The sequence below is a fragment of the Callorhinchus milii genome, unplaced genomic scaffold, assembly GCF_018977255.1.
Source record: "Callorhinchus milii isolate IMCB2004 unplaced genomic scaffold, IMCB_Cmil_1.0 Scaffold7, whole genome shotgun sequence".
In the NCBI taxonomy this organism is placed as follows: domain Eukaryota; kingdom Metazoa; phylum Chordata; class Chondrichthyes; order Chimaeriformes; family Callorhinchidae; genus Callorhinchus; species Callorhinchus milii.
This window is the reverse complement of record NW_024704748.1, coordinates 15,945,078-15,965,476: the sequence shown is the minus strand read 5'-3', so window position 1 is coordinate 15,965,476 and position 20,399 is coordinate 15,945,078. Positions and strand designations below refer to the sequence as shown.

Genomic DNA, 20,399 nt, shown 5'->3' with positions numbered 1-20,399 from the left:
TTTATTTGGCCGATAGTTTGTTTTCTTATCTTTCTTGAAGCAACAGGTAATAGAGGTTTACAAAATCAAAATAAAAATGTTGAGCAGTGTTGTAATTATTTTATGTTCTCCTTGGGTGTTCCATAACATTTGACAGACTGCCTTAAGTGTACTGTGACAGTGAATACAAAGTGATTATAAAAAAATCAACCAAAATTTCTATCTTAGAAATAGAATTTGGCCGATTATAACATCCACAGCTTTGTATATACATTTCTCTCTTTAAGAGAACTTAGATAAGAATGGTCACTCACTCCAACTGTGTAACTTGGTAGTAAAAAAACGACCTTTACAAAACTCTACTGCAATCTCAATGGTCACACACTATCTGGATAAAGTTTAACCAAGCAGACTACATTCTTTGAGGATTGTCTGAGCATGACAACGTTGTTTTTGTAAACTACATTTCTATTGTTGAAAGCAATTTCAAAAATTTTACAAATCTAGCAAAGACACTAAAATTATAAAAATAATATGCAATAAAAAACATATTTTGTGGCAGGGTGGTAGATAAAGCGTTCCAGTTTTATTCTGACTTAAATTATCTCCTATTCCTGTTTTAATTTAAAAGCAATGATGAATTTCAGGTTAAATTAATGGAACTCTGCATTGGCTTTTAGAACTTTGTGTTCCATTAACACAGTATTTTCTAAGGCAAGTCCTTTATTATTAGGCCCAAATTGGACTATAGTTATAGTTTTTAATGCATTTTATGAACTAAGATTCAAAAGGATTAGATTTCCTTTTGTTGAATGTACCAATTCTGTGTTCAACACAAAAATAGTGCTTCTGTGGCTTAATTGAACTAACCAAGCCCAATTTACAGAAATGTATTTTATTTAGATTAGCTTCCTTTATTATCATCTGCATGCCATCTGTAATACATTGATGACTGATATAAATGGAGGCATATAGATTAAGTAGAATTCTTAATGATACGATAGTCACATGGAATGACCCAACATCTGATCAGTTAAATTGATTTGCTGGAATAATGCTATCACTTTAATTCAACTATATAAAATGGAGCCACGTACAAAGAACAGTCTGTAGCTCCCCCTGTTGTTTCTTCCAATATTCATCACCTTCAACATTAAAATAAATGTTCTGTACACCACTAGGCTGCTATTTACAATTCTGATGAATAATTCCAAAGTGACAATCTCACCTCTCTGTGCCAATCTGTCACCTTTTAAAAATAGCAGAAAAAATGTCACAGCCCAGACTGTACTGAACACTCCTTTTGGTTGCCAGTTTAATTTACTGACAAAGCCTTTTATGGCAAAGCAAAATCATCAACTAATTAATATACGATGTTTTGAGAGAGAGCGAAAATCAATTACTTTTGCAGATGTACATCCTCAAGAAAAAAATCTTATCAGTTCAGGTATGAAAATTTGCTCTCATGGAATTAGTGATAATTGTACATTTTAGGTTGGTTATAAAATCTACAGTTCCATGTTCAGAGTCATTCCTGCAGATCCCATTAGTTTATTTCCCTGTCCACTTCATCTCTATATTAAACATTCCTCCTCAACTGTGCTTACCTAAGAGCAATTAATAATTCTGATTTTTGTAAATACAGTATATCTGTTTATGCTCCATTTGCATTATTATAACTAAGCTATAACAGCATACCATCAAAACCAACTCGTCTTCAATGACCTCAGTCTGAAATATTATTGTTAAGCATCAAAGCTGTCATGCCAAATTCCTTTCTTAGCTGCTATATGTAATTCAAGTCTTCCGTTGTTAATCAAACCTCCTTCTTTGGCATTACTAAGCCAAACGTGTGGTAGCAGTGGTAGTACTCTTGCCTCTGAGTCAGAAGTTTACGGGTTCAAGCCCAATGTCAGGAATTGGAATCACATAGTCTAAGATGACTCTCTAGTCAGTGCTGGGGATGTGCCGTCCCACATGAAGGGCACTATACAAATGCTGCATTGTCGGAGGTGCCGTCGTTTGGATGCGACATTACATCAAGGTCCCATCTGCCTATTCAAGAGGAGGTTAAAATTCCCATGGTACTATGCAAAAAGAGTAGGGAGTTTCTCTCTCTTGGTGTCCTGGACAACAATCCCCCACCAAATCCCCCACCAAAAATGGTCACTCACTTCATGGCTGTTTGTGGAACATTGCTGTGTTTCACCCACAAAATATAGTCATTTACAGTCAATCCACATTACAGTTTATCCACTGAAGTGCTTTGAGACGTCTCAACAACTTGATAAGGCACTATAGCAAGTGCAAGCATTATTATCAGTATCAAAGGAAGGCAGTCTTAGTTCAACACTGACATAAAATGTGGCAACTTCCCTCAGTTTATTTACAGTGCTATCAATAAAAATGTATGGAAGTGATGGGAATTAGGAAGAAATAAACTACCATTGTAATCAATAGTGTTTTAAACAACTATCAGTTGAATGCCAGACAAAAACAGGTTTCAGGGGAAAAAAAGGTCCACAGAATGATGAAAAAGAACATAAGTGCAAAGTGCATATCCATACCGAGATAAGAAATAGAAGTCTGTGACAAACAAGGGTGACATTCACGCACACTAATGGTAAGGAAGGTGGTGATTTCTGCCAAAATATTCATAGTGACAATTTTGGAGAGCTAAAAGTGCAATGGGAATTTTCTTTTAAAATGAGTTTCTATAAAAGATTTCATAAGAAACAACATTTTGGAAAGAAGGCAACATTTTCTTTAAAAAAATGAAAGGAGACCAATAAAACAACTGTATTATTAGAGGCAGCTAGAAAAATACTGAATAAACTACATGAATAATCTATGGCAATCATATTTATTGTAATGCACAGTTTTGAGATAAAAAGCAATATTCCTGACCAAATATAGTTTTCTTCCAGGAAAACTCACAAGTGATTTCAAACGCTAACTTATCTAGACTGGCAAATTCCAATAATTGTAAATAAAGTACATCAGCTTACATTTCAAACACCACTTCTAATAATTAAAAATAAAGGATATGGCCAGAAAATCCAACTTCATATTCCTTCTAAAAAATAATGTAATAAATTAAAACCTAAAACTAAATTAATCCTGAGAATGACTTATTCATCTAAACCTTGAATATATTATTTTTCTACGTTCCATTGTGCGTCAACCTGGCTCAGTTGATAGCCTCTTAATCAAAAAGTTGTTGGTTCTTGCCCCATGTCAAGACTTTGAACTCATATAGCTTAAGTTGACACACCAGAGTAATGCTGGTGGTGGCTGCATTGTAAGATGTGCTGTAAAGTAGGGAGTTCTGGCCAACAATCCTCCAAATATATTTACTTCATGGCTGTTTGTGGACACTGCTGTGCATAAATTGGTTGCACCTCCACCTGCAAAACACACAGTCACTGCCCTTTACAGTATATCCTTTCAAATGCTTTGGGTTATACCCTCCAGTTGTGAAAGGCCCTATAGAAAATCTAAGGATTATTATTATTCTGCAACTTAATTCCATCATACGTAGCCCTATAGCACTTGTTGCTAGGTAGGAGCTACCATATCATAGTATCCAACTGTTAAATGGAAAATCAAATCCGGACTGCCACTGCCAATTGTCTTTCCTTAAGACTGGCCAGAGAATGCTAAATTGATCAGGAATCATTTACATATTGGCAATGATGTTTATGTTTTTAATTAATCCATCTTCTTGGAGAGAGAAAAAGAGAAAGCAAAAAGTAAAACTCCAAACCAAAAATATTTCATCGCACACGCAGATTAAGTAATAATATTACCACAAAATATTATTTTGGTCCTTTTTTGGTTTTGTGTACAACAGCAAATGGAACAGAAGTTTTAGGAAATGTTACATGTGAAGGCTTTTTAATAAATGTAAGGATTGTTTTCCATCCTTAGTACAATCCTTCAACCTTGCAAAAATTGTTATCAGTGTGATGGGTACACAATTGTGAGTGATCAGCTGGATGGCTCCATCTCCTGTTATTATCTGCCAGATAGAAGAAGATAAATCTATTAGTCTCAGCACTGCTTGTTTCATCATTCTGACAGGCTTGTGTGAGCTCATATTCATCAGCTGTTTGAAAACAGCCAGCCCCAAAACAGCAGACAGCACTCTTCCCAACTAACCCACAGGTTAATTGATCTTTAATCTATATTTAATTACACATTTATAACACAACTCATTATTAAGCATTTAATTTATGTTTTGATATTTGCTCTGATCAATTGATTGATGTGGAAAGATGTCACAGTGGTCTGTTTGTGTGGCTTGCACAATTTTTAGAATAAAAAGTAAACTGAGCAGAAAATATTTCAACAGCTTGCTTGAGCTCTCTGTTAACCCATTGCATGTCCTCATTTCTGCTATTGAGATTGAGTCAAAACATTTGGCTCTAATGCCATTTAAGCAAAGGGTTGTTTTTTTGTTTTCAAATGAAATCAAAATCTAAATTCAGTCAAATTCCTATGGTTCTATACAACTGAATTAAGTAAAATTGCCGGCCATAAAATTGGTCATTCATCCATGGCTGCTTCTAGGACATCGCTGTATGCAAACTGGTTGCTGCAATCGCCTATAAAATACAGTCACTACACTTAGCAGTAAATCTGGGAAGTGCTTTGAGACATCCACCCAACATGAAAGGCAAGGTTATATCAAATACAAGGATTATTATAATTAAGGGCTCAGGATCCCTAAAATGCTTTCAAGTCTCAAACTATTGTCATAAGGTAATTCTAGCAATTTGGGAATATATTTTTAAAAACTTGTGAATGTCTTCCTTTTCTTTTCTCACCCATTTTTTGGCACTCAATTGACACACCAAACTGCATACCACATCCAATTCCACACGTTCACACTGAAAGTGAAAGTTAATAAGCAGTCAGGATGTTTGCAACTCTACAAGCTACAAAGCACTTTGGGTTCACAGTGAAATTGATAACGAAAAAAACTATTGAAAAAAAATCATAGTCCTCAACAGAAAAGCATAATGCAAATGATTACTGGGTAAATTGCATATTATCTTCAGCAAATCAAAGTTTCCAATAATCTGACTTTAACAATACTGTGGGAACAGAAAAATGCTGTCATTTCTTTTTGCTGCAAAAAGGTTGCTCTAAAATGGAAGGTGAGATAATCTTGTAACTAATAATTGTGAGAATTATCATAACCAGATGCAGTAGACAGCTAACAGAATTTTGTGACAGACAACTTGACTATATTATTAGTAAGTCTAAGCATTGAAACCACAACTTTTAAGGAAAAAAAATTAAGTTTAATTCAGCATGGACCAACTATTCTTGTATTTCTCCTACAACAATATTCTTTCAGCAGTTGTAGCAGTGATAAACTCAATAATTGATTGGGCTGCGAATAGTCAGCAAAATGAACTCTGGAGCACTGAAGTGTCAACTTTAATGTACAAAGGTTGGACATTATCTTCCCATGATCCTTTCAGTATTAGGCTTTATTTCCAGGCATTAGAACTGGTTGTTCGTCACCTAACATGTAAGTTTTCAAAGATGTAAGAATTTTTTAAAAAAGAGTTGTAAATGATTTAACTGGCCAATGCAGTTAAACTAATACAAGTGACAATTGGTTTATGAATGACAAAAAAAAATGAATTTTGTATTTCCATCTAAAAGATTAAAGATCAAAATCTGCTGTCTTGACTTACTGAAGTTGACATACATCACCAGAATGTATGTTAATATATAGCCATCTATCAGCTATGTTTTATTCAGCACAGGAATACAGTTAGTGCCATACTCAAAATCTGAGATGATCAAAGGTGACTCTTTGTGATTAAATTCTTAGCAGTCTTGTTGAAGCTGCCCATTTGTAATGTGTTCCGACATATTGATAGGTGCTATGAGATCTGATGTATAAGTCAGATCTTTCCCCCCCCAAAGCCCAGTCTCTAAATATAGGACAATGATTTTAACACCCGTTCATTTTTAAGGGTTTTACAAAAAATTAGCAAGTGACTTTATAGACCACTAATCTTGATGGAACAAATGCTGATGTGAAATCTGGTGCAACATGATTATCATGCAATGTAATAATTTACCATTTGGTAGTTACATTACTGAAAATGTTTCAGTGTACCCTGAAAGATTAAGGACAAGGTTGCCATGAACACTGAGGTGGAATAATTTGATTCAGAATGGATTCTAACATGAAATTTTTTGGAAAAAGCACTCCTTAAACAAGAAATAACTCATTATTTTGCAACAGAGACACACCAGATTGGCAATTAGCTGGCCAAGGTTGTTCTATGTACATAGTGTTTTACCACATGCAAATGTCTGCTTTCTGGCAAATCTGATGCTCAATTCGACTAATCTAATAAACTTCAAAAGTGCAAAATAACAAAATCAATAAAAGTGAAGCTGAGTTGTCATAAGACATTTCTGCAAACTTCATTGTGCATCAATACCCTTTTGTGAATGTTGCCACGTATCACGGACATTATCACCATCAGCAACTGAGCTTCAAAACAAATGTCAAAGTTCCTCAGTCAAAGAAAGCAACAATGAGTTCAAGAGTTGAAATTTAATCTCAGGGTGTTTATAAACCCACTCGAATTTTGGTTTCACTATTTAATCAGTCATCCGATTTCCCCATGATTATATTATAGCCTTGAATATTTATATCTAGTATGCATGTACAGTATCAAGTTTTAATAAGATATTTGTAAAATTATGTTCATTTGATATTTATTTCACATTATTAAATATAACAAACTGAAAATACAAACCAGGCAGACGTACCAAGACAAAGCTTCTCAATTAAACTGTGAAAGAATAAAGGACAGCTTAGCCCTTTTCTGCCTCCATTCTCTCCCTGGAGCTTCAAAGAGAAGTGGGTTCATTACATATACCGTTGCTCTTAATTACTATGGAGCCTAACTTGAAGATGTTCAGGACATCACTTTAAGTCACAACAGGATAGACTGGCTAAATGACTTCAGAACATAGAAAGCCGAGTCTTTTTAAAAACACAAATATTGTCTTTGCTGTTGAACGTCAACCACAATCAAGCCCGTCCGATTGTAATTTTGGGAAAAGACAATGATTTTAGGATTTCATAAAGAACATTTATAAGTATAGTTGATACTTCTAAATGTGCTTGAACATTAATTTTAATTTCAGCGCCTTGGGACGTCCTCCTGACGTGAAAGGCGCTTTATAAATGGAATCTTGTTGTTGTTGTTGTACATAGATACATTTTGAGAAGTAGACATAGATTTCCCCCTGCATTTTGATAAGTATGCATACATTTCCTCTGCCATTATCAGTTCTTACTTTGTTTGTGTTGTTATTGGCACATTGATGCCTCCCACATGCGTCTCACTATTAGCAAAATGTTTCCCTTGATCCCTATGGCAGTTTTACTGAGTTGTCCTCAGGAGATATTCACCACTAGCAAAATGTTCTCTCTGCCCTTCTTTACACAGATACAGATTGCAGAAGAATGCTGTGCTCGTGGGGGTAGGAACAGTGATTTTCTATAACAGTTTTTGCACAAATGAAGAATAAGCAAATCCTAAATTCAAATGTGTTGGTTCAGGCACCTCTCACACGCATGGATAAAAGTGTAAATATATGCAGGTAGTCAGAAGAAACTCTCAAGTATTGCAAGGTAACAGAAGGGTTGACCTCAAGGAAATAAATGAGGGTCTAATTTTTTTTAGAAACTCCACAAATATTAAAGCTGTACCCAAGTATGGGATTGAGATGTGACTCTGGATATTACAGTCCAATTAGGTCAACATCTGATGTGGGATTGCTTAAGAGCATTATACAGAAAGCTATCAATGTTCATTTCAAAAACAGACCCACTATAATACCGTGCTTATACTTCTAGGAGCAAATCTGTCTGACAGTCCAAAAAATCTATACAGAGCATATTTAATTTTTTAAATATGTTTTATGATTTCTGTTCTTTTCCTTGTGGGCGCTCTGATAACCTTGTAGAAATCTTGTAAAATAAGATCACTGATTTATAAAAAAAAGTTCAACAATTTTACAAGCCTGTCAATGCAGCCACAAGGAACACAGCAATCAAAAGAATGCAGAATGAGAGAAAGCCTGCAACTCTCGTACACTACTCATGTACTCACACTACTTTCACCTACTCCATCTCCGCCTCATCCTCTCCCTTGCCTCCTTCAAGACCCATCTCAAGATCCTCTTCTTCGACGCGTGCTTTCAATCACTCTGCTTCCCCCCTGCCCTCCACCCTCCCCAATCCCGACCCCCAGCTCGGGTCCGAAACTCTGACTGTCCAGGGTCTTGGGATGTCCTCTGGACGTGAAAGACGCTATACAAATGTAATTTTGTTTTTGTCCACGTCACCCACTTAAATCTTTGGGGGTAATTTATGGATAAATACTCCCCAATCCCCAAAGCTAATCAAATAGAAACTCCAGAATAGTAATTTATCCCCACATCGCAATTCAAACCTGGCCTACTTCCCTTCACAGAAAACATCCTTCCAAGCCTCTCTTGGTCCCACTATCTCAGAAACTATCATGCCTCTTATAGGATTTGATCTTCTGTCTGTAGCTATCGTGAGTAATAACTGCCTATAAACGGCAATTCATCCTGTAATGAGTTAAACCAATGTAATTTTGAGAAAGAAAAAGAAAATCCTTCAAGCAGCAGATAATGAAAATTTGAGTGGATTCCCCTCAGGGTCACGGGAAACATTATTGCTGCAAAACTACAAATATCCAGATGGGCAGATTTAGGAAAAGCAGCTGAAATCCTTTAAAAGTAGACCAATTCTCTGCTAAAATCAGAAAGATTTTAGTGTACAGAATACTCAGGATTGATTAAAGCTGCAGGACTGTGCAAGTAACACAGAATAGATGTCAAAATGATCTAAAGATACAGCCTTGCACCACTTCATCTGATACAAGCCTAAATTAAGATTTCAGTGAAATGCTTCCCATCTTTCACATTAAATCAATATCTTTTCATTTTTGGGGTTGACAAGTGAGTAGCTATGTTACATTTTATGCTAAAGAACAAATCAATCTCAAAAGCTCAAAATGTACTTTCGTCCCCAAGTAGATACCAAAGACCTTGTGCTGCTCTGCAACACCTCATAATTATAGAGGGTGTCCAAAAAGTTGTGATACCATTACAATGTCTAATAAGTCTTAAAGAAATTATATTACTTTTTTTCCAATAATAGGGTGGCTTCACAACTTTTTGGTCACCCTGTATTTGTACCACATGTAGAAAAAGGTTAGATAATTATTTGGAAAGAATAAGATTGCAGGGCTATGGGGAGCGAGCGGGAGAGTAGGATTGAATTGGATAGCTCTCTTCAAAGAGCTGGCACAGACCCGATGGGCCGAATGGCCTCCTTCTTTGTTGTATAATTCTATGATTCTATGAAGGTTAAGGGAGCCTGTCTCTGGGAAAAAAAATAATAGATTGAGTATGCCACTTGCTGTGTGGTCCAATCAATATCTATGGCTTTAAATTTCATTAGGGTCTGTCCTCCAGCTACAGTAGATATATTCAAAATTCTGCAGTAGGTTTTGACACCGTTATCACATTTTAGAAATAATTCCTCTGGTCCCAAAATAGAAACACGTAGTCAAGGCAATTTAACTGCAAACGGTTTGTTGTTTTACACACAGGCTGTTTTCAGAACCCAGTCAAAAAGACCTTGAAAATCTGGAGGCCCCTAAGGCCTAAAGAAAAAGATGAAAATCAATACAACACTGGGTTTGAACCCTTGATTTCTCACACAATACATTTTCAATATCACTGTGCCATTGTGAGGAGATAATAGAGAGAGGCCAGTGCTTTTCCATAAGGAGTTTGGAAGGTGAGAGTAAAAAAAGAATTAGTCTACCTGGGTTGCTCTTGTGCACCACCTAGTGGCCTCAGAAACTTGAGGGAATTAAGGAAATAAAAGCAACAAATATAAACAAAAGACATTTACACAGTGCCAAATTGTACCATTTTTACCATGACAGTCGACTGCTCATCAAAATCTCAAATTAAATCAAAAAGTCAAATCTCTAAACTGACTACTTTCTCCTCGAGACCCGAAACCACGCATTCATCACATCCAAGCAAGACTGTGCCAACTCTGCTCTATCTGTCGCTTCCCTTCACAAGCTGCAAACTATCTAGTACTCCGTAGCTCGTGTGCTTTCCGATCCTAGGCTCCATGAGCCTATTACCCCATCCTCACTCAGCTCCACTGGTTCCTGATCCCCCAAAGGATCGAGCTTAAACTTCCGAAATCTAACCTTTAAATCTCTCCATGGCCTTGCTGCACCTTTCCTCTGCAACCTTCTCAAACCTTAACAACCTGGCTGCTCCCTCCACTCAATCTGCTTCACATCTCCCAGCCCACCATCAGCAGTCGGGCTTCCAATGTGTCTTCAACTCATCCCTTCGCTCACTTCCTTGTTTTTTGACCACACTTTCAGTCATCCACCCACTTGCCCAACCGTTTTGTCCCTACCCCCAGCTTGGGTACATACCCTGAACTGTCCAGCATCTTGGGACAGCCCCCCAATGTGAAAGGCACTATTATGAAGGTAAATTTGTATTGTAAAGTGGAATAATGGGTTTCTGTTGTTTAAAATACACTTGATTCATTTTTAATGTTTCTATATAATTGAAGCATTAAAGATCAATAACTCACAAAATTAATTACCAATTAAGATAGATTGCAGCCTCCTAGGGCTCCTAGGGCAGAAAACCAACCCTTTTTCTACCTTCATAATGAGAACACTACGTAACTTAGTGTGGACCATCCTCAGTACTGACTATCCTCTCCTCATATTAAGAAGAGTACATTTAAAAAATTGTGCTCATTCTATTCATATGACAAATGAATTAAATCTTGCACAAATTATACCACAAAGACCATCAGATTTTAAATTTCAACAACAACAGTCTCGGTCTATCACTGGATCTACCAGTGTATAATGAGAGTGATTTCACTTGCAAATAGGCTCGAAATTAACTGAGATTGAAACATTCTTTCTCAAGAGTAGAATAATTTTTTCTTCCAAACTACTTTTACTGTGAGCGGTAAATCATACCTTTGTAATTCATTGTTTCCATGATGATAATGTTCCTGCCCACTCCAACATGGATATCTCTTCCTCCAGAATCCTTGGTTCCTGCTTCCTCTCTCTGATCTGTCCAGATGAGTCATACTGTCACAAGCCTCTGCAAGAAAAAGCCATTTAAAAATAGGAATAACAAGCTGATAGATAAAAACTGCTGACTTATATTGTTTGTTTAGTAAAACAATGTTATTGTTTTTAGTAGGGGTGGATCACAGGTGCAATCTATTTTTTGTAAGAATACTACGATACTGTTTAGTTGATCAACACACAAAGTTTAAGTAATCGACACAACAACAAAAACTTGCAATTATACAGCACCCTTCAAGCAGGATAGCATCCCAGAGTGCTTAAATACATTAGCTGCTGGGTTGCCTACTCTTTGGCAATTATATTCAAATCAAGGTAAGTATTTTGGTGAAATAGAATATTTGTATACTATGGGATAAATTGTATTTGAAAAATTGTTCAATATATAACAGCAAACAATTAATTGCAATTCGATCTCAGAGAAATTATATTTAGTTCATAAACTATTTGGGCCATAATCTCAGGATTTATGGCATTTAATCACTCATTACTACACTGCATCACACGGCCAACCACACATTGTGAATATAGCAATCAAGCAGTTTGAAATCAAAAAACCACTTCAAGCACTCCAAATAACTAATGAGGGGACTGTAATTTACATTATCCCCAAAAGCACCTTGTGCCAGAAAATGGGCATTACCTCAGTCAGGAACAATAATCCGCAACACATTTGCAATTAATATAGGTATCACACAGGAATACTGAGGTGAAATATAAATCATGAAATATTAAAACAGTAATAATAATAATCCTTGCATTTGATATAGCGCCTTATCACGTCGTTGAGATGTCTCAAAGCGATTTAGTTGACTGAATCAAGTAGCCAGCAGTAATAGCAGTAATAACAGATTAGGTTTTAAAAGCTTGTAGAATGTAGGAAGAATGGAAGACTGAAGGAAGTGATGAGTTCCACAATTTTCAGTTTTTGGGAAAGAACATGTTAGGATACAAAACTATGAGTTTTTATTTCAACATAGTAAAGGCACAGGGATAAGGTCCAACAGGTCGTACACCAAATTTGGATCTTTGGGATCTGAGAGAAACATTTAGAGCAATAATGAGTATTCCAATATCAGAAAAACAGAGAACAAGATAATAGATTATTGAGAGAAGGCCAGAAATGAGAAAAAGCTGATTTTTGAGGTAACAAGCTTCTGCTTGATTTCCATTGTCCAGAAATTGAAGAGGGGTAATCGAGGACCCAAGATCACTCCCCTCTAGAAAGAATCATAGAATCATAGAATCGTACAGCACAAAAAGAGGCCATTCGGCCCATTGAGTCTGTGCCGGCTCTTTGAGAAGAGCAATGTAATGTCAATCTCACTCCCCAGCCCTTTCCCCATAACCCTGCAAACCCTCAAATACCCATCCACCGTGTTTTTAAAAGTAGTTATCGAATCAGCCTCCACCACCCTTTCAGGCAATGCATTCCGTATTCGAACAACTCGCTGTGTGAAAAACTTTCTTCTCACCTCCCCTCTGCTTCTTTTAGATACAATTTTGAATCTGTGACTTTGAGTCACCGACACACCCACTAGTGGAAATAGTTTTTCCCTTTCTAACCTATCAAATCCCCTCATGATTTTGAAGACCTCTATTAGGTCTTCTCGTAACCTTCTCTGCTCCAATGAGAATAATCCCAGCCTCACTAGCCTTTCCTCATAATCAAGGTCCCTCATTCCTGGTACCATTCTTGTAAATCTCCTCTGCACCCTTTCCAATACCTTAACATCCTTCCTGTAGTGTGGTGCCCAGAACTGGGCGCAATATTCTAACTGAGGCCTAACCAGTGTTTTATATAGGTTAATCATAACCTTCTGACTCTTGTACTCTATGCCCCTATTTATAAAGCCTAGTATCCCATATGCCTTTGTTACAGCTTGAAGACATGAAGATTATGGCTTAATTATTCAGAAACTACATTGCAAGACAAATGAAAGTTTATATATGTTAAGTGTACAAAACCTAAAATAATTTAATGAATGTAGAATGTAAAAAGAAAAAGATTCAAGTTGGATGATGAAGGAGGAACTTCAAACTGGGGATTGAACAAAACTGGAGAAGAGATTTTAGCATAGATGAAGTTATTTGAGAAGAAATTAGCTAGCTATTAACACATATTTGGTGGTGGATTATAAAATGCCATGTTTAAAAGTACACTGGCATGTTGACTGGTCAAAATCTTTGGAAATGACAAAAGGTGATGACAAAAGGTGCTCAAGACTTGAGTTCCAGAAGTGCACAGCATAAATAAAATGAAATTTGAGTTAGAGTTTCAGTAACTAGCTATATATATTTGATTCATTCCAGCAGGAATTTACCTATGCTCAAAACTGTTGGGTCTGATGCTGTACATATCATGCTGGCAAGTACGCTAGCTGTACTGGATCGGAGGATGCTTGTACACAGTCACAAAACCTTACACTTGAGAATTAAGTTTCACTAGCACTTTTCAGAGAATTCATCACAGCTACCTTTGGGAGGAAAAAATAATGCAAAGAAATCATTGGTTTATATCAGAAGAAAAAGTCATTTGACCTATTAGGTTGTGCTGTGCTGGTTGAGCTCTAATCTGGCACTTTAAGCCCATTCTCTTACTCTTTTCCCATACCCGTTAATGTCATTTATCATCAATAATCCCTCCATGTACTTATAAAATCATGTTATAGACTAAACTTCAACAAGCATTTGTGGTAAAACATTCCACTTTCTAAGCACCCTCTGCGTGTAAAAGCGCTTTAGTTAGTCCTCCCAACGTGAAAGGTGCTCTATGAATGTAATTTTGTTGTTGTTGTAAAAAATGCTGCATAGAGTGCAATGCAAAAATTACATGACAGATACACAAGTCAAAATAGAGTTAATTTAAAGGGTATAAATGTTTTTGCAGTGCAAATGCATCACAGAAGTCAACATTACTCATCCAAGATAGTAGCTTTTTTTCCCTAATTTCACAAACAATACTCTACATTGAATGAAACTGTCCACTTTGGTTCCCCCATGTGGGGAATAATGATTGCCTCTTTATGATGCTCATGAGATTAAGGGGCAGGTGGGAGAAATGTGGATATGAACCTCAGTGACATGGTGTGCTGAAGTAACCTATTAAACCAGCAAGTTTTCCCAATAGAACAATGTCAAGTACCACATTTTCCTCTACTCATCCTTCTCACACAGAGCCCCGCACTAATTGCGTGGGTTCTCTTAGCAGTACATAATGTCATACTATTTAAAATCAGTCACTAATTTGCAGATGAAATAGTGCAGCATGTGCTGCATTGAAACAAAAGGCCAAATAACACAGCTAAACCTGTTTTGTAGTTTTATCTTGATCACCCAGTTCTTTGTGAATACCAAAGTGTGCTTACACATCATCAATACCATTCAAGCAGCTTTGACCTTTGTTTGTTGTTGCACCACACAGAAATCATTGTATTTGTTATCTTCCAAAAATGATAAATGATTAAATGTCAGAAAGAAAGGCAGACTGCTGACCCTGAACAATACCTCGAAAGACCTGTATTACCAGCCATTGCCTGGTAAATAAATAGAAAAACAGTCAAAGTAGCCCCATGCAAAATTACATAGCTGCAAGATTGCAAAACAGCTCCATACATTATTCCAAAGCTATAATGTTCTGAAAAAGGAACCTCATACAGAATAGAACCAAGAAGGTAAATACTCCCATTTTAGGCCTGGAATCATTTAAAAAGATTGCAATCTGGTAAAACTAATTTGAATTACCATTGTGCGTATTGGTTACTTGAGACGGTCCTACACCTGTAATTTGTATCTCCACGATATGGCTCACTCCCACCTCCCAGAGTGTACTGGGTGGCCTCTGTAATCAATTCTCACTAATGTGTGCAAGAGCTTATCGCTAAGTATTTCTTGCTAATTGAAAATTAACAGAAAGCTCGAATGAGATACGGTTAAGAAAACTCAACGGTATTTTTCTTATGGTTCGTTTAGAATACAAAACTCCTCGGAAATAGTTCCCAAGTGATTTTGACAAACAGCAATGAATTATACAACCAAGAATTACACAAATAATGAATTAACTTCAACAAATACTCGCTTGCAGCCTATTAAATATGTGGTTAATGTACGTGCATTGAACCAACTCTTGACTCAGAGGGTTTGTATCTTTAGCTAGTCAAGACACGTACCTTTCTGATGTTATCAAGAAAAGGCGACCAAGAGCACATGGCGCTCATTGCTTTATGGGCATTGAGCCCTTCCCCAAATTAGGGTACCTAATGTAATTGTATTTCACCAATTACTTGATGTAACTTGTGTCTTTTTTATGGTCAATTCACATCCTCCCCTCAGTTGCCCAATAGGGGACAAGTACACTTCCAATCCTTCATTTACAAATTAGAATGATAAGTTACTCCGCCAAATTGTTGCAACCAACACCTTTAGAGACTTGACATTAAAAATGTATTTAAAGAAACATTACACAGAAAACTGATATGCGCATGCACTAGTTCTTTTCTGAACTTTTGGCGTTTGTACAGATTTACCCAAGCGCATTCGGGTCAGATAATAACCACATTTAAGCAACTAATGCTTTAAACTACATAATAGAAACACTAGTCACTTTCAACAGGCTAATGCTTCCGACGCATTCATTAAAGATAATAGAAAAGATAATTATTAAAGACAGGTTATGTAAAAGAGTGGGGTGACCGTGACATACTCAAATGGAATATTTCCTTTTAAATATTTTTGAAACAACAAAATGACATTTGTAATGCGCCTTTCGTGTCGGGAGGACGTTGCAAAGTCCTGGACAATCAAGGTTTCGGATCCGAGCTGAGGGTCGAGATTGGGGAGGGTGGAAGGCAGGGAGGTAAGGAGGGTGACCACAGGCACGGTCAAAGAAGAGGGTCATCAGAGAGGTCTTGAAGGAGGGAAGGGAGAGGGAGAGACGGAGGAACTGCGGGATGGAGTTCCACAGAGTGGGGGCAAGGTGACTGAAGGCCCACCCGTCAATGGTGGGGTGGGCACGGCAAGGAATGTGAAGCAGGCCAGAGTCCACTCAGTGGAGGGAGCAGACAGTTTGTTAAGGGATTAGGAGGTCGCAGAGATAGGGGGGAGCAAGGCCATGGAAGGCTTTAAAAGTGAGGACCAGGATCTTGAACTGTATCCTCTGTGTGATGGGAAGCCAATGGAGTCGGGTGAGGATGGGGATGATGCAGTCGCTGAGCCTGGTGCAGGAGAGTACACGGGCTGCAGAGTTCTGGATAATCTGCAGCCTATGGAGGGAGGAGTTGGGGAGGCCAATAAGCAGGGAGTTTGCATAGTCAAGCCTGGATTTTATGAATGCATTTATAAGGGTGTGAGACAGAGGCGGAGCCGGGCGATGTTGCGGAGGAAGGCAGAGCATGTCATGGCACGGATGTAGGGTAGAAAGGACAGTTGAGGGTCAAACGAGACATCTAGGTTCCCGACTGGCTTAGTGAGGTGGAGTTTGCATCCTTGGAAGGTGATACTGTCAATACCTGAGGTGTGGAGGTGCTGACAGGAACCAATCAAGAGAGCTTCGGTCTTGTCAACGTTCAGCTGTAGAAATTTAGCTCTCATCCAGGACTTGAGGTCTGACAGACATTCTACCAGACAGCAGTGGTCCTGGAGTCGAGCACGGAGGCAAAGAGACAGAGTTGGGCGTCATCCGCAAACATGTGGAAGTTGACCTCATGTCTGCGGATGATGTCACCAAGAGGAAGCATATAGATATTGACGGAGCAATTTGTTGTTGTTGTTTAATATTTGTCATAGGTACATTTGAAGTGCAATCAAGCATCATTTACGGCATCTAAAATGCAATCTTGTATTGATTTCATGCAACTTTGATCTTGAATCAATGCTGAAAGTCAAATAAGGAGCATCAATTAACTGTTAATGGCATCAACCTAATATGAAATCATCACAGACGGTTATTCTGATATTCAAAATGATTCAATGGCCATAGTGCACATGCAAGAGGGAAGTACAAGTGCCCTTAATTATGTAATTATCTAATAAGGATGAGAAATATCTGTGATTCTTTCATTAGTCAATACGGTAATTCAGGGAATGCAATTCTTTCAGTACTCATGTGTTTACACATAGATATGGTTAACACACCTGACAAATTAAACCCTTTTACTATGGTCCTAAAATTTAAAAATATGTAATAAAGGAGATGAAATTCATTGCAAATAAATAATAAATCAAAGGGCAGTGGAGAAAGGTTGACACATAGAAAAGTAGAAAAAATAAGACAACAAGCCATAACATGAAACAAACCTATCAGTCATGTCATTGAAACTGAATAATTGATTTTAGTAACAGCCTGCATTCTATTTCTATACTATCCTTTTGAAAGCAGTCACACATGCAGTATTTCCATATAGTCTCTCCTTTGCTCATAAATTCTCATACTGGGTTTCTCTGCAGAAAATTCACCCAGAAGCACATAAAAGCTGAAGTAGAAAAAATAAATGTAAGATGGGGATAAAATGAGGTTCAAGAGAAATTGACCCAGACAAAAACAGAATGAGTTTAAATAGAAAGATGCAAAAAATAAGTATTATGGAGAGAGGAGGAAAATAAAAATGGCTCAAATGCATAGATAGCAATAAATAAACTAAACAGTAGGAAGAAAAGCAAGAAAATTAACGATAGAAGTGTAGTACAGTAAAATAAACACTACCGAGAAAAATAAACAGAATTACCTTGGTTTGCATATAAAATCAATCAACCACAAAATAGTTACCATTTACATTTGGAGCAAATAAAGTTAAATTGAGCACCTGCACTAATTACTTAGTATCTGACAACATTCTTCACCCATTTCCAATTCAGATGATAGGCCATCTCTCTTTTTTTTAAAAAAAGTTCAGACTTGCTTTCTGCACCTTTCCCAACAAGAAAACAGAAGAGTACATCCTGTTGATGAACACAAGAGTCATTGGTCTCTTAACTGGCGTTCAATCTTGGAGTCTTGTTTATACCCTTACCACTAAGAACGTTCCTCAAGGAGACCAGGAGTAAAGGAAGTGATAAAATTCATGCCTTCATTATTACAATTTAAAAAGTATTGAAAAATATATCCAGGACCAAGTGACATAGTACTGATATTTTAATTAATATACATATTGTAATTCATATTTCTATGGACCTTAAACTATATCATGCAATTGGTGTCTACAGATTACAGCTTCAATACAATAAAATGTCAAGAATGTATACTGCCTATTTGGTTTATGCATGACGAGCATTGTATCAGCAACTGACTTTCCTTCTAATAGCTGGGCCCAGGAAATTTAGAAATAACCAGTTTTATCTAAGCTACTTTTTAATGTTACTGCTGATCGAGTAATGGAGAAATCAAAAATAACTGCAAACTCCTCTTAGGATATGCCCAGCTAGCAGAAATCTTTGATTAGAATTGTTAGACTGACATTTTGACTGACCATTGTGACTATTCACTTGGGAAACAACATGTAATGTAAAATTTTGTAGGGAATAGAAATCTCCACCCCAAACACTTTGTGTGAGTGGCACAAATATAAATTTTCTATGAAAATGTAATGAATATCCTCAGTATGAAATTCTACAGAAAAATAAAATAGCAGCAAGAGCCACGATTTTTTTCTCTGTTGATTGTATTATGTTACATTCTCCTATGTAAGAAAGGCTGCATATAAAATGTACATAGCACAATGATAATCAGCAGCACTCGGTGAAGGGCTTGCCTCTTAGATTTTTTTCTTATTTTCAATCAAAATAAGGATGTAGGCTGATTTAAGTCACAATCAATAATGATACTCATTTGAGGTAATAGACTAACAATCTGGTGTACTCTTCGTGATAACCTTTGCCAATAGCATTATTTTTAGGAAAAACATCTGTAATCTTAGAAAAGCAGAAAATATTACATCATGAAAGAAAGCCATTCAGATCATTGAATCTGTGCCACTGTTACCCTTTTTTAAAATTATCTTTCTTTTCAGGTCTTTCTCTTTTGTTTACTCATCGGGTGTTTATCCAGATGCCTTTTAATGATTCTATTTAAGTCTTAAAAATTTGAATTCCATCATACCTTGCATAATTTCTAACAACTTGCATTTATATAGTTGATCTTAGACTGCTGAACAGTGGAGGACTGTAATATGAACCTGGGGGCAGAGGAAGTGAGCTTAGGCACAGTTGAAGAAAGTCTTCATGTGCAATTTGAAGACAGGCAAAAAGAAGGCAAGTGGGAGGGATTAAGATAGGAAGTTCCACATGTTCAGGGAGTAGTGGCTGAAGGCACGGCCATCTTTGGTGGAACTGAGAAGTCAGGGACACACTCATTTAACATTGACAGCTCAACCAAAATCAGTACAATTATTTAAAGTTGCGGAATTACAATTTGTCCAATAGCTCGGTGAATGCATTCAAAGATCAAAACTAAGGTCAGACTCTGCCACTGTCAAGTGCTACCCCGCGTGAATGGCGCTATATAAAGGCAAGTTGTTGTCATTACCATGCATATTTCTATTCTTCAACTTATGGGTTTCATGACTCAAACTATTTTCTTTAAATGTATGCCCTCACTTTCAATATCCCATTAATATTAAGCAGCTGTGTCAGTTTTTTTTTACTCATCCCACTGAGGGATATCAACAGAGCTGGTAAATGGAACCTTTTCTGTTTTCCCCAGTGACCACATAAAGTATTTCTATCAGCATTGAATCTGATACATCAGTTTTGACAAGGGCCAACTACATCTCAGAACACCCGTTTAGTAGCCATGGTGTGCATACATCTCTATCTTGGAGAGAGGAGTGTGCATCTGTTTTTGTGATGTGAACTTGTATCTTTCAGAAACAACAATAAGACTCCACTCACTTATTGTGTTTGAGGCAAAAATCCAGAGGAAAAAATAGCTTATCTATTCATGTTCCGTCTGTCTGAAGCACTTGTACTGAAAATAACAGTGATCTTATTAACTATACATTAGCAACGCTAGTTTAGTCACTTTAGCCTACTGGAATTGTCGCATTGCATTATCGATGCAGAGCTGGAGTATGTAAAAGTAGGTTTATTTGATAGTACTGAATGCAAGACCACGAGTAAGAAAAGAAAACAAGGGGTAAAAATATACCACAAAGCAGTGACATGTACATTTATAGTTTGAAACTAAGTTGGGAG

At 37.0% G+C, this 20,399-nt stretch overlaps 1 protein-coding gene across 1 annotated transcript in view; it reads right to left on the bottom strand.

The window, feature by feature from the left end:
• Positions 1 to 20,399, bottom strand: part of LOC103181162 (serine-rich coiled-coil domain-containing protein 2) — a 164,084-nt gene that overhangs the window by 97,346 nt on the left and 46,339 nt on the right. Inside the window, exon 5 of the mRNA XM_042336760.1 lies at positions 11,097 to 11,226. Coding sequence (XP_042192694.1) covers positions 11,097 to 11,226 — 130 coding nt within the window. The remainder of the gene's footprint in view (positions 1 to 11,096; positions 11,227 to 20,399) is intronic.